Source organism: Mytilus californianus, unplaced genomic scaffold (assembly GCF_021869535.1).
Source record: "Mytilus californianus isolate M0D057914Y unplaced genomic scaffold, xbMytCali1.0.p SCAF_7, whole genome shotgun sequence".
Lineage (NCBI taxonomy): Eukaryota > Metazoa > Mollusca > Bivalvia > Mytilida > Mytilidae > Mytilus > Mytilus californianus.
Genome location: NW_026262723.1, coordinates 38,110,807 through 38,127,002, shown reverse-complemented (window position 1 = coordinate 38,127,002; position 16,196 = coordinate 38,110,807). Strand labels below are relative to the sequence as shown.

The 16,196-nt window shown below is 32.1% G+C and overlaps 1 protein-coding gene across 1 annotated transcript; it reads left to right on the top strand.

The window, feature by feature from the left end:
* The first annotated feature begins 1,955 nt into the window (after positions 1-1,955).
* On the top strand, positions 1,956-4,417 carry LOC127707957 (beta-1,3-galactosyl-O-glycosyl-glycoprotein beta-1,6-N-acetylglucosaminyltransferase-like). The gene is made up of 2 exons (XM_052212726.1): positions 1,956-3,139; positions 4,070-4,417. The coding sequence occupies exons 1-2, from the start codon at positions 2,182-2,184 to the stop codon at positions 4,342-4,344; spliced, it is 1,233 nt and encodes a 410-aa protein (XP_052068686.1). The 5' UTR covers positions 1,956-2,181; the 3' UTR covers positions 4,345-4,417.
* The last annotated feature ends 11,779 nt before the right edge of the window (positions 4,418-16,196 follow it).

Genomic DNA, 16,196 nt, shown 5'->3' with positions numbered 1-16,196 from the left:
AGAAACAAGAAACCTATGTACATAGAAAGGTAATACATGTAATATACAAAGTACTCATACACAAATTGTTGTTTATTTGGTGTCTCTCTAGATTTATCATGCACTTGTAGCCAGTGATAAATTACACGTATTTGACTGATAAAACTAATAAATATATCAAGTAATATTGGCCATAAAAGATGAAACAATAATACTGTGCTATCATTTTTAAAAAGGGTCAACATACATAGACACCGAGCAGGTTAATTTATGACATTAAGTTTGTAGTGTTTGTAACTTGTCCTCAGCATAAATAATTATAGTATTACAATGGCTACAATGGAGATCATTGGAACTTTTGATTGAAAATTGTGCCAAAAATCGTAGTTTAAATGATTTAATGAACATTATGCGACATATACCGTAACTGTCATGAGTAAGTAATTTATTTTCTACAACTTTATTTTACTAATTGATACTACATTGTATAGGTTGCATTTGCACTTGTGTAAATTTGACGTGCGTTCATTAGTAAGAGCTTGGCGTTTTATCGTTACTTTTATGTGTAGATCGTACATATCGTTTTCAGATGAAATAAAGTGTAAAAAAATGAAATGAAGAAATTAACACCTGTTGCATCGTTATTCTCCATATAACACTTTATCATTCTCACTCATAAAATAAGAAACACACAGATTAAACAAAGTACTTAAACAAAATATTACTCGTAATCTTTATAACAGCAGTGCGTTTCAGGTATATCAAACCTGTTTTAAGATCACTTGTCTTACGAGAACATCTTTTGTTGCTTAAGAAGACTCTTAAAATTAGTGCAATACGCATCTAGTGCATCTGTTATCGTTCATTTTATAACTACCACTGGGTCAATACCTGTGCTGGTCGACTGTTAGTACCCCGGGGTATTACTAGCCCAATAGCCAGTACTTAGGTAATGGCATGAAAAAACGGATATTATTTGATTGAAATTTGATGTTATAACATTTTTGAAAACATTTCAAATTAGGAAAAATGAAAAATGAAAAGCTCTGATTCCTTGTCCGTATTTGGCTATACTTTAGGTCCTTTTTGTTTTAATCGTTTTATTTGGTTTTGGATTTTCAAATATTTCGATCTCAAGCATCACTGATGAGATATTAAAAAATTAAAACACGTTATAAATTTCATGCATCCTAAGCGTATTGTCGAAATGCGCGTCTGGTTCATAAGATTAGAACCGTTGATGTTATCAAATACACAATGAACTTTAGTCTGATAATGATACTTTAATTCGAAAAGAATTGATGTTGGGATACTTATTCTTAAACTTTAATTTTGTTGGGAGTATTGAACATTCGAACATAAGTTCTTTTGAGCTTTACACCGAATATAAAAACAATTAAACAGTAATAACAGCCAGTTCTTCTGTACAGTCATAATATTTAAAATGCTGTTCCTAACTCGCCCAATTATGATTTCAGAAATTATTAAGAAACTAAGGTTGAACTCCCTATAGCAAAGTTGACCTTATGACGAGTTTCGTATTATTTTAAGGTCCCTTTTTGTCATATAGCTATTCCATGTGTTTCGGTTTCAAAATACCAATGGCTTGCAAATATTTGCTGAAAGTAAATCCAGAAAGTAGAATTAAACTTAATTACTTTGTTATTACTAAAAGGTGAATTAAGCATTATATGAAAGTAACATTTCAATTTTCCTGTTGTAACGCCTTTCTATACACTATACATATCTGTTCATCAAATTGACGTTTTGAAATCAACCTCGTTTTCTACGTTTCAAATGCCACATTTAAGATACCAATCACAAGTTTTTGGATTAATAATGTATTTTTATATTGTTATTATATATATATATATATATATGTTAACAAAACTTGACATTGATTCATAGCTTTCTATCAGCCTATCGGTTACTGCAAGGAATATATTATTCAATCAAGATACGATATATGACAAGGATGTGCGTGTTATAGTTTGATAGTATAAATAAAACGGAATTCCTCATTGTACTTATATATATACAGTGCCACAATTTCAAACTCGTTGTATGAAGTATAATCTTAAATGTCATTGGTGTAAAAAATTGATAGGTTCATCTATAGGCCATAAAGGCCTCATTTATTTTTTATTTATTTTTTTCGAAAATTTCATTTTAGATAACAGCCAAAGACTTTCTACTATCTAGATGAAGATAAAATGGAAAACATTGTTTTTTTGTATAGGTGGATTTTCAATAATAAGCATGTTAAGTACATCAAACTTTGTACGGGTTTATCTAAGTCTATATCCGGCACTGAAGGTTAATTGCCGCAATATAATTGATGGTGACAAAAAAGAAATTTCAAATTCACTTCAGTACATGAAAAATAATTCACCAATCCGTCTATTGGACAAAGACTTCATTAATATAGCCACGAACTGTTCTAATTTCTTAGAGACTTTTGGCTACAATATGTATCCAATCACTGACGAGGAGAGACATTTTCCAATTGCCTTCAGTATTCTAACCTTCAAGGACGCGGATCAGACTGAACGTTTGCTGCGATCCATTTATCGTCCTCAGAACTTCTATTGCATACACATAGATAACAGTTCTTCGAGTTATTTACATGAAGCATTTCTAGTAATTACTAGGTGTTTCACAAATGTTTTTATTGCCTCAAAGACGGAAAACATTATCTACAAACATATTTCTCGCCTTAAGGCGGATATTAACTGCATGTCGAATCTTTTGATGAAGTCACAAAACTGGAAATATTTCATAAATTTACCTCACCAACAGTTTCCTTTGAAGACAAACTTAGAACTCGTAAAGATATTGAAAATATACAATGGTGCTAACGATATTGAAGGCATTACGTCATCTAAGCGGATGGTATCGGAGCGATATATGTACAGCTACACAACTGTAAACGACTCTTTGGTGCGTATTGGACTAAAAAATGATACTATGCCGTATAACGCAAGTATTGTAAAGGGGAGTGCGTATGGTGTTTTTAGTCGCAAATTTGTTCAATATATAGTATTTGACCAAAGGGCGAAAGATGTACTTGAATATATGGAAGACATCATGAGTCCAGATGAATACTATTGGGCTACTTTGAATCATAATGAAATTTTAAAAGCGCCAGGTAGATTCACAGGTAATAATCTTAGATATCCATTAGTATAAATATATAAACATGGTAGTAAAAAGAATTGGAATGAACTCAAAAAGACATTACATCAAGTTAAATAACAGGTAAAAAATCTTCAGCTGTGCATACATCCATAGTTACATGACTCGGAATTTAATCTCTCAGCAACGGTCAACATTACTGTACCAATTTTACTGCATCAGATGGGAATTTCGACAATAAATGTCCCTTCAGTAATACTCAAGACTAAAATATTTGAATATCGAAAACATACTCATGGTTGTACAACCGTTGTAAAGCTAACAAAAAAAAAACAAAAAACAGATCAAAAGTAAAGTCAGTCCCGAAAACTTCTCAGGCCAGGAATCAGAACTATGCATAAGGTAAATGCATTCCTAAACTTATTTTGTAATTGCAAATTTTAAAGTCAGGCACATGCTATAACCGCTATCATCGTCGTCAGGTTGACGATAGAAAATATGTTTTAAATGATTGCTAGTAGTTGTTGTTCATATATCATGCGACGATGAAATCGATCTGTATCTGATTTAATTAAGTTTTACCGAACGGTATGTTGATAATAACACCTCCTATACAGTAAAAGTTATAGAAACGAATTGAGTACTTCAGTGCTTTTACTTTTCTACAATAGAAAGTATAATTGAACTCCTATGAATAATGATCAGTACAACATATATTATACCCTGAGTAAGTTGCAGTTTGTTTTAAAAAGAGGTAAATTGTTGTCATGTGCATAAATGTCAGTATCGTTAATATGTTTGAGAATATTATTATTATTATTATTATTATTTTTTTTTTAGTATTATTAGTATTATAATTATTATTATTATTATTATTATTATTATTATTATTATTATTATTATTATTATCTTTTTTATTATTATTATTGGTAGAGTATGTTCATTTTTTTTATAGACAACCCTGAAAAAAAGTCTTGGCTTGCCGTTTATGCTGCATGGGATGGGACAGATCAGTGTCAAGGAAAATTTGTCAGAGATATTTGTATTTTTGGTGTTGGAGATTTAAAAGAACTTGTGTTAAGGAAAGAACTTTTTGCAAATAAATTTTATCCGGATTTTCAATACCTAGCTTTGGAATGTTTAGAAGAGTATGTCAATAACAAAACATTTAATCCAATGCGATTTGATTCCTTTTATTACAAACAATTATCCTTTATAAGAAAGACTTGACAGAGACCAGTTTCATTTCAAATAATTCTTTATTGAACTTATCTATATCTAATAAATAAAGTTTTTAAAATTTTGTTCTTATAATACTACCTTAGCAGCAAACAAACAAAAGAAAATGTGGAAACTCACCGATGAGACAGCAAACTACTGACAAATATAATCCATTCCAATGGACAAAGATACCTTTTCTTTCGAGATCAAACGGAGTAGAGTAAGGTGTTTTTTTTTTTATCCCAGTTAATGTGAAAGAACACATTGATAAAACTTGCTGTAAATATAATGTTAGCTATTCTATGGGAATACTTTAAACAACTAGTCTAATCTTGGGCTCATTGCAATCTGGGACAAGGTAACGACACTTGTTTTTCTGCTTTGTTTTCTGTTTCGACTGGTAACATGGGTAAGTGTCTAATTGACGCATCCTCGCAACGCCTTTGTTTAAATTCAATAATCAATAAGATATAGGTATTGACTTTAAAGATTAGGGTTTTTTCCTGCAATGATTGCAGTATTCTTAGGTTATTGTTTCAAATATTAGACTCTTATAAATGTATAGCAAATATTTTCTAATTTAAGCATGTACTCATTAAAACGACACAGTGAAAAGTATTTGAAATGGACCATATGTACATTATTTTACATTACTGTTATTACCATCTTTATTTAAAGTCTTCTCATTGATATTGATGTTTTAGTATAAACCCACACCGAACTTTACGAAGATCAACCCATTTACCTGGAATGTAACCTCTGTCTGTGGTAGGTTTGGAATTCGCTCGAAACATAACTGACTGGACCTGTGAGTCAATGCGTGGTAGATATTGTCAAATAATTTCTTAAGGTCATTGGTTTCCTATGTCAAAAGCGGACCAAGTCTTCGAATTCGCTTTCAGTAACTGCAAGTACTTTTAAATTGGTAGTTTGTGTCTTTTGTCTTTTTTTATGCTGAGTTTCTATATTATTTGTCGAGTCCTTTTCAACTGATTTTTTCAGTGCCATTACAGACTGCACCTGCTTATAAGAGGAATGAGGGTCCACAAACATATTTAGGCCATGGGGTCTGACGTGGATAGTTGTCTCATCGGTAATCATACCACATCTTCTTATTTTTATTTTGATCCAGTCACATTATGTATGTGCTTGTTCTAAACAAGGAGCCTTTTATTCAGTGGTTGTCGTTGCTGGCTGTTTGGCCCTATTGTTTTTGGTTTGTTGTTTTAGTGCAAATCATATCATTGGTTTTCTCTTTGAATTGTCTCTCGTTTTTCTCATTCTTAGACCTTTTTAGCTTACTTTACTATATGAATTTTGCTCATTGTTAAAAGCAGAACAGCAATATATAACTGTAAAATATGTGTCTCTTAGTTTTTGTTAAATAGTTATTTCATTGGTAATCATGAAATCTTCTGATTAACCCGTGCCAATAACGCAAGGACACAACATGCTGCCGTACAAAATTATAAATATACATATAATACAGACGTATAAACTAATACATGTTGAGGTAGCTTCGCTGATTGATAACTTTCTCGAAAGAAGAAAATTACAAATAATACATATCATTGGTAACATTCATCTAAACAAATATCATCTCTACGGAAGGTTTCAAGTCCTACTATTGAATTTGTCTGTTGTTATCAAACGATATTCATGTTTTATCTACCCTTGTAGAAATTCCATTATTGACTAAGGCTATGAATACGACGGATGTGGCGTATTGTGTACACTGATATCGGCGGAAAACGGTTTTATCAGAAAAGAAATTGTGAATTTTTTAGTTTCCTAATCATCTTTCAGTTACGTGTCACGATTCGAAGATCAATTGTGCATCTACTTCATTTATCTTCATTTACATTTAAACTACCCGTTTAAAGAATTTTTCAGTATCAGTGTTTCCAAATAGTTCACAATGTCAGTATTTTTGTTGTCATGGGGGTATCTTTAGCTCAGAAAACTTGTTTTCCCAATCTGTCACTGATACATGTTATTCTGATAACATAATCAACTTTAGTCTTATTACTTTTTCCTAAGGATTAGTTAAGTCAAGAGTAATTAACCAGTCATATATTTTCAAGTTATTTGTTTGGCGCGCTTGCTTCAGTGCAGTTTTAGTGTCGAAAAAACTATGGTCAATATTGTCCCAAAGAAATCCAAGACAGACTAATCTTTCATAATACGTTTGGAAACTGTTGAATTCCCTCCCAACACAAGCACCTATAAAGGCATTTGGTATCTCAAGTTCACTTTCGGTGTAATTCTGCAACAACCATATTACTAATTTGAGATATCCATTGCAAGCGTCAAGCATTAATATCTTAATGTTTAAATCTTTAGATATATCGTTTTCTAAGAAAAAGGAAACAACGTCATATGCTTTTTGTTCATGAGTAGTATTCAGAACTTTTGGTAAGTCAAAGGAATTCCTACCACAGTAACGAAAAATTAAATCAACGATTTCAACTCTATTTGTAGAATGTGCATCTCGAATAACCCCATGATACAGAGGATATGGATTGCAGGCCTCAATCAATGCAGTTTTCAAGTCAAAGTCCGACAATTCAAATTCATTGATTAGATATTTAACAAGATCATAGTAAGCTGAGCGACAACTTATTAACATAATTTGATTAATGTCATATGAATCATGGTCAATATTGTCTAATATCCATTTTATTATATAAAATGATTGCTCTTGAAGTGCTACATCTATAGCCTTATTTAAATCAAACAACTTTTGATCAAAATGATTCCATAGATAAGTAAACAGATCAATTCGATGCTGTTTGGTATTTCTGCTTCTAAAGTCACCGGCACACGTCATAATCATTGCCAAATTCATATCCAGGGTTTTATAATTGCCTTTATCCAAAATACTTTCGACAATATCAGTATGTGCTAAACGACACAGCCCTTCCACAACTTTCTGCATATCAAAATATCCATGATCACATTTTTCAAGCAGCAGTTGTATGATGCATTTGTTGTCATTCTAAATAGCATGCTGCATAGATTCAGCTATGCCTAAAGACTCGTGATTTGGATTCTTTAATATACATGAGACCAGTTTGTTTTGTTTGGTTTGGAATGTATCTTCGAAAGTTAGATCAGATAAAATATCATTCGTCGCCCTATTATTCCCTTCCGCCGACATAAACGTGATTGTTGAATAGGTTCTAAATGAGGACAACCATATCAGGCATGATTTATAATCAACAACAGAAGTATCATAATTAGAAAGTACCCACTCTAGTTCTAGCTGACCATATTTACAACCAGTTTGAAGTACCAGACTTATACTACTGTGTTCAGGTTTTATATGTTCAAGTAACCATTGTATGATATGAAATCGTTTTACAATGCATGCTTTCGCGATTGCATTTTCATCATTTAAAGTTGTTGTGTCATCAACACAATTCCAAAGTTTACTGACCAATTTCTAACGTTTTTTATCTTCTTCTTCTTCATTATATTCCACAACGGATATGTAACCAAAACGACCTAATCCATTGTTACCACCACATGCTTTCAAAAAAGCAGTGTTGAAGTTAAGGCATCTACGCTCTACAAAATCTACCATCCATTGTACCATTTTCATATTACAGTATTCGCATGCTTCGTTGAAAATTGCAGGCAAATCAAGATTACATGGACTCCATTTTTCCAAAAACAAAATAACTACTTCGAAACACCTGTTTTCGCTTGCTAATTTTACTGTTGTTTTAATGTCTACCATGGAAAGATCAAACTCCTGTAAGAATATTTTCATTATCTTGACAAATTGTTTTTCGTGGGAATCATCCAGGAAAGGAAATCTATCTCCTCCTAGCAAATAATGTATTGCACATGCTACGTCGTGCCTATTTACTTTGACTCTCCTAACCATCTATGGAATCATATTATATATTCTCTTTTTGCAACATTCGATAAATAAGTTTAATAGCTCAGACTGAAACATAATTGATTCATCCCAGAAAAAGTCTGCAATAATTTCAAAGTTGTTCCTAATACTTAATTTCAAGAGAATCTTTTTGTCTAAGTTCTGACATGTTGTGAGCCATTTAAGGGATTCAAGTGGCAGAGAATATGTCTTTCTCGTAAACATTGGTGCTATAAATTCATTTATGTTAAACGTAGGCAGTGTATATTTTGACATCAGCAACCGTAAAACCGATAGATTGGAAAACAAAAACGCCCCTCAATACATTTATAAATACTTATGACATTTCCGCCGAATTTATAGTAAGCAATTAAATCGTCATGCGAAATAGGAATACAATACTTGCGTGCAAACTTGATAGTTTTTTCAACCATATCTGCGTTTCCAAATGCACACAACACATATAGACTCGGTTAATATTGTTTTACATAATGTCTTTTTATCAATTTCAAAATCTCCTTCTATAATTTTAGTTATATATTTCAAAGCAATATCAAAACATATTTCGTCTCCCTGTTTTCCAGCAAAGTATAAAAGAAGCTGAGCAGGTAGAAAAGCCGATTTAGAAAAACGTCTATTTGATCTTGAAGTCGCGTCATCAAAACTGACAAAAGAATATTTTCCGCCTTTGGAACAACATTCATGTTCTTAATCATGTTCATTTACGAATGCTTGTAGTATGAAATCAATGAGCGACTCGTTCTTTGATTTAATCAATTCAGAATGCACGAGTCTCTGTTTCAATTGAGCTGCCTTTTCATGTCTAAACTCCCTATGAATAAGACATGCAATTCTTTTGCCTAGAAGGTCAGTAAATTCTGCAGGAACAAGCAAAACTACCTCGCCTTCTTTCGATTTGTATTCTTCTGTTCTCAACATCTCGCATATAAATTCAAAATCCGCAACTAGTATAATTTTGCTCATGTCTATTTGTCCAAAGGATAATAAAACACTTTCGAAAAGTAATCGATGATCAAACATGGCAAAAAGTGGATGCTTTTGGAAAAATCTGCCTTGTAAATTATGAATGGAATCAATTAAATCTCATTTTGTAATCTTAATAGTATCTCCATATATTGTATGAATTATTTCATTGACTTTCATGATGGCATGAGCATGGGAAGGATCAAAACAGTTTTCATTTAAAACTGTAAGAACTAACAAGCTATATTGAATTTTTAACTTGTTATTCTGATGTCATTGTCTTCTAATGTCATTTATATATTCTAGGGTTTGTTCGTCAGGTCTCTTGAAGAACGCGCTACCTAGATTTATGTACTTATGATTATGAATAAACATTTGAACCGCTTGTGGAAACCCGATTACAAAATTTGACGAAGCAATGTCGAGGATATCGCTATTATTCAAAATAATAGCACCAGTTGTATCAGCAAAACCATCACTTGTATATTCAAAGTCATCATTTGTTCTCGTACAGGTGACCAGGAGCCTACATTTTTGATCTACATTCATTTGGAACGGTGCAGAATTCAGGTCAATTTGACAGCCTTGAAAAAGTCGATGACTCTCGATAATTTCTTGACACTGTCGTTTCACTGTGTCTCTTGTAGACAAAATTACCTTAATGTTACCTTTTTGGACAAACGCATACATTTGATTTAGGATTTTTTCATGGATTTCTTTGTCATAATTGGCGTTTGTCTTTCCAAATATATCGTCGATGAAAACAATGTAATGTTTATCTAGATCGACAAATTCATCCCATTCACTGAGATTCTCTAATTTAATCATTTGATATTTAGGTTCTATTTCAGAGCAAAAATTATTCAACAGTTTAAAACAATTTCTGGTTTTACCAATTCCAGCCATCCCAGTCAACAGGACAACTCCTCTTTGTTTAAGAAGTTCTAAACCGACATCCAATGTACGAGTAGGAATGAAGGTATTTTCTTTTTCCAATGCTTCAACTAGAGCCCAAGTCACAACTGCAAAATAAGATGATGATCAAAACAGTTTGTATAGAAAACTGAAAAATTAAAAGGTCTTGAGGGACATTTAAAATAGGTGTTCAATTTGTTGCAAAATATCTTAAAATAAGAACACTCAATCCTCTCCTTTACCTTGAACAGTGGTGTAACAATTCGAGCTAGTAAAAAAATATCAACTATATGCATGCCTTATCCGCCATGCGAATTCATCCACACTCTGTCAAAATTCACAATCGGAAAGTTGGACACAATCGGCAAAATTACAGATTGGACGATTATTCTAGTATCTATGAATCAGTTACAACGAAATACAAATCAGGTCTCCGTTTCCGACTGCACAAATCATCAGGAAGAAAGGAAACGAGATATCGACGCTCCGCTGTGTTCACCTTTTAGATACAAATTTTTGATTCCAATATTATTTTCTTCGATTTTAATATGCAAATTTCCAAAACCTGGAATTAAGTGTTGGATTTCGTTTTAAAAACTAGAACCAAATATCAAAGGGGTTTTGTGTAATGTCAACAACGTTGGAATTTGTTTCATTCCCATTGAAATTTATCTATGCGACCACTTAAGAAAAACCTTTTAAGCAGAAAACTAGTATGCTATTTTTGATAATGATAGTTTTTGGTTTCATAACGAATGAGAATTGGAAATCGATCGAGAAGAACTCGGAGTTAATAATTTCAATATAATATTAACGAACCTTTGGCGAGACGTCAAAATGAGTTAAATCACATATTTTTGTCTTTTCAAGCGAAATCCAATTATTTCGAGTTGTTAAAACTATTTTTTTTAAATCGATTTTATTTCTATTAATTGAAAATTTGCGCAAGTTATTCTTGTAATTGGTACTTTGACTGTCCCGCTGGTATCTTTCGTCCCTCTTTTTTAACATCATAAGTGGGTTTCCGGTGTCAAACGTTAACATAAGCAGATTTAAAGTTTTTTGAATGGATTAAAATTTTACAAACATAATATATTTATGTGATTAATATAAGTTGCTGTATATTGTTGAAGAAATCACATATATTAATTACCACTGAATAAAAGAAGACAGTCATTATATATGAAAATCAGTTTTGACCTTAGCCGATGGAATTGTCGCTTTTTCGTATCAAAATGCAATGCTTGATAGCTCTACCAAATGAATGCATTTTTCGTATTAACTACATGTTGTAATCATATAACATATAACATCCATTCAGTGTGATACGCGAAATGTCTCTTCGTATAGGAAATTGATTACATACCATAGCCATAATCGCAAATTGTAATAATGTACAAAATAACGAAATTTTTGTCGTTCCAACCGTTTTGGTAATTGCGTATGTGATGAGTCTCATGTAGACGAAACGCGAGTCTGGCGAACCTAATTTCAAGCCCGGTATCATTGATAAGTATATTTAAATAATATGATTACATTGTACGTTTCTTTCATTTTGTCATCTTTAACTCAAGACTATAGGGTTATTTTTTGCATGATTATCAGTGATTTTATCCGGACTAAATCTTAAAATTGCATGAGCTTACAATTGCAATTTATGTCCCAAGAGGGATAGTTTTCACCAATTTTCATGCAGTAACCCTTGTATTGAATAGCCAAGCTTTAAAATCTTACTAAAACATATTTTCCCACTGCCGACATGAATAATTTTAAGCTATATTTTTACTAGTTTAATATGATAGAATATTGTTACGTTCTGTGAGGAATATTTTGTTGCTGGACAATTAATGACATATTCACTCTTTCGGCCAAAAAATATAAACTCACCTTGACGTTTCTTTCTCTGATTTTCTAAAAGGGAACACAAGATATGTCTCAAATGATATGAATTTCAAAATTGCTGATAAATTCTTACCTTATAAATCATGTTAAAAGTATTAAGTGTTTTAATATCAATTCTGTTTTCACATTTTTGTTTTCATTTATATATAAGCCTCTCTACAAATGACATGATCTGCACAATAGTAATCATCGGGGTGTGCAGCACGTTATTTTGCGACTAAACAACATTGGAAAGGTCTGGGTTTTTTTATTAACTACTACATTTTAGCCCTTACGACATGCAAGCTGTCCTGACGGGAAAGAGAGTCCGGACCGGGAAGATATTAAATGGATATTCAAAAAATATAATCAACAAACACAACATAGAAAACTGTAGACTGAGCAATCAGGGATGATCTTAGGTGTTCCGTGAGGGAAATCAGAGTAAGTGATGAACTACCGCAGAATTGTCCGATTTGTCTGCGTCATATGAATATGTTGCACGAATTAGACCTATATATATGGATTCTTTTTGATAAGTTAAGTGCAAAAGTATGTTGCATGTTGGGTAATTTTCCAGGTTTAAGTAAACTGGTATACAGGAAAAGTTTTGTCGAAATTTACTTTTTTCTGTGTTGAAATAAGTACCGGAACTATGAAAAAAATAATCAAGTCTGTTAACGTAATCAGTCCTTTAAAAAAATTCTACTGTTCAAGTTATTGTATCTATATCATATATTCAACTCTGAATACACATGTAGGATATTTAGATCAGTATCGAAAACTGCTCAGCAATAGTTTTCTGGGGAAGGGAAAGCAAAACAGGCACTATTTCTTTCATATATTTTTTGTCCTAGAGTATTTCCTCCTGGACCGGTGCCCACCCTTTTTTCCTGACGCTTTGTGTCCTTTTTACGTGTGATCTTGTTACCCTTTGAATTGTGATTCCCGGGACTTTTATCAAAATGTACAATTGTCGGTGCCGATCAACTCCCAGTTGTCAGCAAATATAATTCAGCTAAAACTTGTTTGAATAGTACAATGACTTCATTTGACAACTTGGATGTCAAACATAATAATAATTAATATGTTTTACGACAGCCCTAGTAAATAATACTTGCACTTTTTTCATATGTTTTAACAAAAGTCAAGATGGATGTACGTATACACGTCGAGCTACTTTTCTAATCTTGCGGTGATTTTTTATTTTGAAGTATATTCTTAAACTTATTCTATTGATTAAAATATAAATGAATCCAAAATTGAAGAGCACGTATCTTCGAATGTCATGTTTTGAGATGATAACTGAAAATTCTAGGAAAGTGGTTATTTTATGGATATAAATGAAAAACATTTTTCATGTCATTTTCAGGACAAGTACTCTAGTGAAAGTAATTAAAAGTAATTTTTTTTTTTTCGATTTCTAATAATCGTTTAGTAGTATTATTGCACTTTTAAACGCATGATTACCCTCAGGGACTTTAAAAAAATGAAAAGAACACGATTCATGCGTTCGAAGCGCTTTTCTGGATTTACCTGCATCAGGAACGCTCAAAGCCAAACATTTGAAATCGTCACTTAATAAGTTGTACGGTCACCATCACAAATTTTTTGACAGAAACGATGTGTCAGTGTTTCAACTCAATAGCGAAATGTTTTCGCGGTCTGACTTACTCTTTGAACATCAGTAAAGTCGTCGTCGGAACCCTTAATATTTCGACGCACATGGTTTCGTTCCATTTGGAATTTATGCGATTCCTTCAGTTTCTGCTTGCTACCATGATTTGTTTATTCCTTATCGATTTATCAGATTTCATGAACATCGGTAAACTACTGTGGCCTTAATGTAGATCATGGAAAAATACAAGAAAATTGTCAGTCAAAATCAAATTTAAAATTTTCATTTTAAATTTTGTAAGATTTGCTTTCCTGATTAGGCTTAACAAAATGTAATAATATTGAGTGTGGTGTCTTTCTTGTTCATAACAATATATATTTGAATATGTGAATTGGGTAATAATGCTTAATCGGACTCGGACTTCTTTTAAACTGAGTTTTACTGTGCGTATTGCTATGTGTTTCTTTATTCTACATTGGCTAGAGGTATAGGGGGAGGCTTGAGATCTTACAAAACATATTTAACCCCGCCGCATTTTTGCGCCTGTCCCAAGTCAGGAGCCTCTGGCCTTTGTTAGTCTAGTATGTTTTTTTTTAATTTTAGTTCATTTATATGTTTTGGAGTTTAGTGTTACGTCCATTTTCACTGAACTAGCACACAATTTTAGTTAGGGGCCAGCTGAGGACCACCTCCGGGTGCGGGATTTTTTCGCTGCATTGAAGACCCATTGGTGGCCTTCGGCTGTTGTCTGCTCTTTGGTCGGGTTGTTGTCTCTTTGACATATTCCCCATTTCCATTCTCAATTTTATTAAAGCATTCAACATAACTATATATTAAAAGTACCTTTGTTGTCATTCCTAATTTCCTCTTCTAGACATTTTATTTCTTCTCTTAGTCGTTTAACTTCTGAAGTTTTTGTCATTTCTGAACCGGCAAGTTCTTCACATGGACTCATAAACACTTGGCCACCGAGTCTGTATATTGCCTTGGATAGTCACAAAATTAAACGTATTATATTTCTAAAATTGAAATGTATGCATTAGTCTATCAAATTAAAATTAACAAATATGCTCTAATTCATCAAACCAAAAATAAAGCAGTAAAACGTTCAACCCATAATTTTTTCTTAAAATGTCCTGAACCAAGTCAGGAAAATGGCCATTGTTATATTATAGTTCGTTTCTGTGTGTGTTACATTTTAATGTTGTGTTTCTGTTGTGTCGTAGTTCTCCTATTATATTTAATGTGTTTCCCTCAGTTTTAGTTTGTAACCCGGATTTGTTTTTTATCTCAATCGATTTATGAATTTCGAACAGCGGTATACTACTGTTGCCTTTATCTGGCATGATATGATATCTTTATATATGAAATGTAAAATTTATTACTACAGCGTATTAGATTTCGACGGCGTTAACAGCTTTAAAATTAAAAAAGAAATAACTATTTTTCGAAATAAAATTAGTAAATCAATTCATATTTAGTCCATTCAACTGTTTTGATAGAGAAGGTTCTGTTCTTTTGCTTTATCTTATTTGTTTCTAATATTTTTCTAATATTTATTTTCCCATATGTCGAGAAAACTCAATATTTTTGTAAAGTCTCTGGAAAATGAATTCCACGTTGAAATATGAATTTTAACGGCAAATCTTAACTTGTTGTGATACGAACCAATACATTATAATTGATTTTAACATAACTAATTTTTCCATTCTACAATTAATCCTTGTCACAACCGCATAAAAGACAAAACAACTAGAGAACGACTTGATTACAATCCGAAATTTGCTCCTCACTTGTACCAAGAAAGTATAAAATAGAGTTATTCCCTCTTTGCCACTCTATCAACATCTGTAAGGCTATACGGTATTTCGTCTTTTTGATTTTCCCGAGGAACGTAAATCCAGAAACAATACATGTACATTTATTATACTTACCTCAGTTATGTCTTTCCAACTAGTTTTGTAATAAGTATTTTCTATCTCATCGCTACTAGCATGTACTAATTGGTTTCAAATTAGAAAAAGAAAGATGCTGCGTGTTTTTTTTTTTTTTTTTTGTGGATCACAGAGTTCTATTGCAAATTGAATATTTTATGGTTGATGTAAATAATAATTTGAAGATGTAAGGGGGTTGTATTGGTGCACTTACCGGAAGGACGGTAAAGTATGTCTTTCTGCGACTCTGCCAGTATTCTTTTGCAGTACAACTTATCAATATAATTTTTACCATTATTTAACGTTGCAATCAATGAATACGGAGGGAAAATGTTGTCAAATTGAACCCTGGCAGCTTCCGATCCAATACTATTTACCAAATGAAATAACCGTATAAAATTTTGTTTTTCCTCATTCATTGTAGACGGGTTTATCTTCTTTATCTTCCAAGAGAAAATAGTTTTCATAACTCCATAAAAGTACCTGAAATAAAGATTAACACGGAATAAACACGGTCATGTAATTACAACTATAATGAATTAAACTACTTTTAATAATATATTACTATATATCACTTAAAAGCAATAAAAATGCATCGATTATTAACACAAACAATACGTTATTTTTGATTTGCGATACAGAC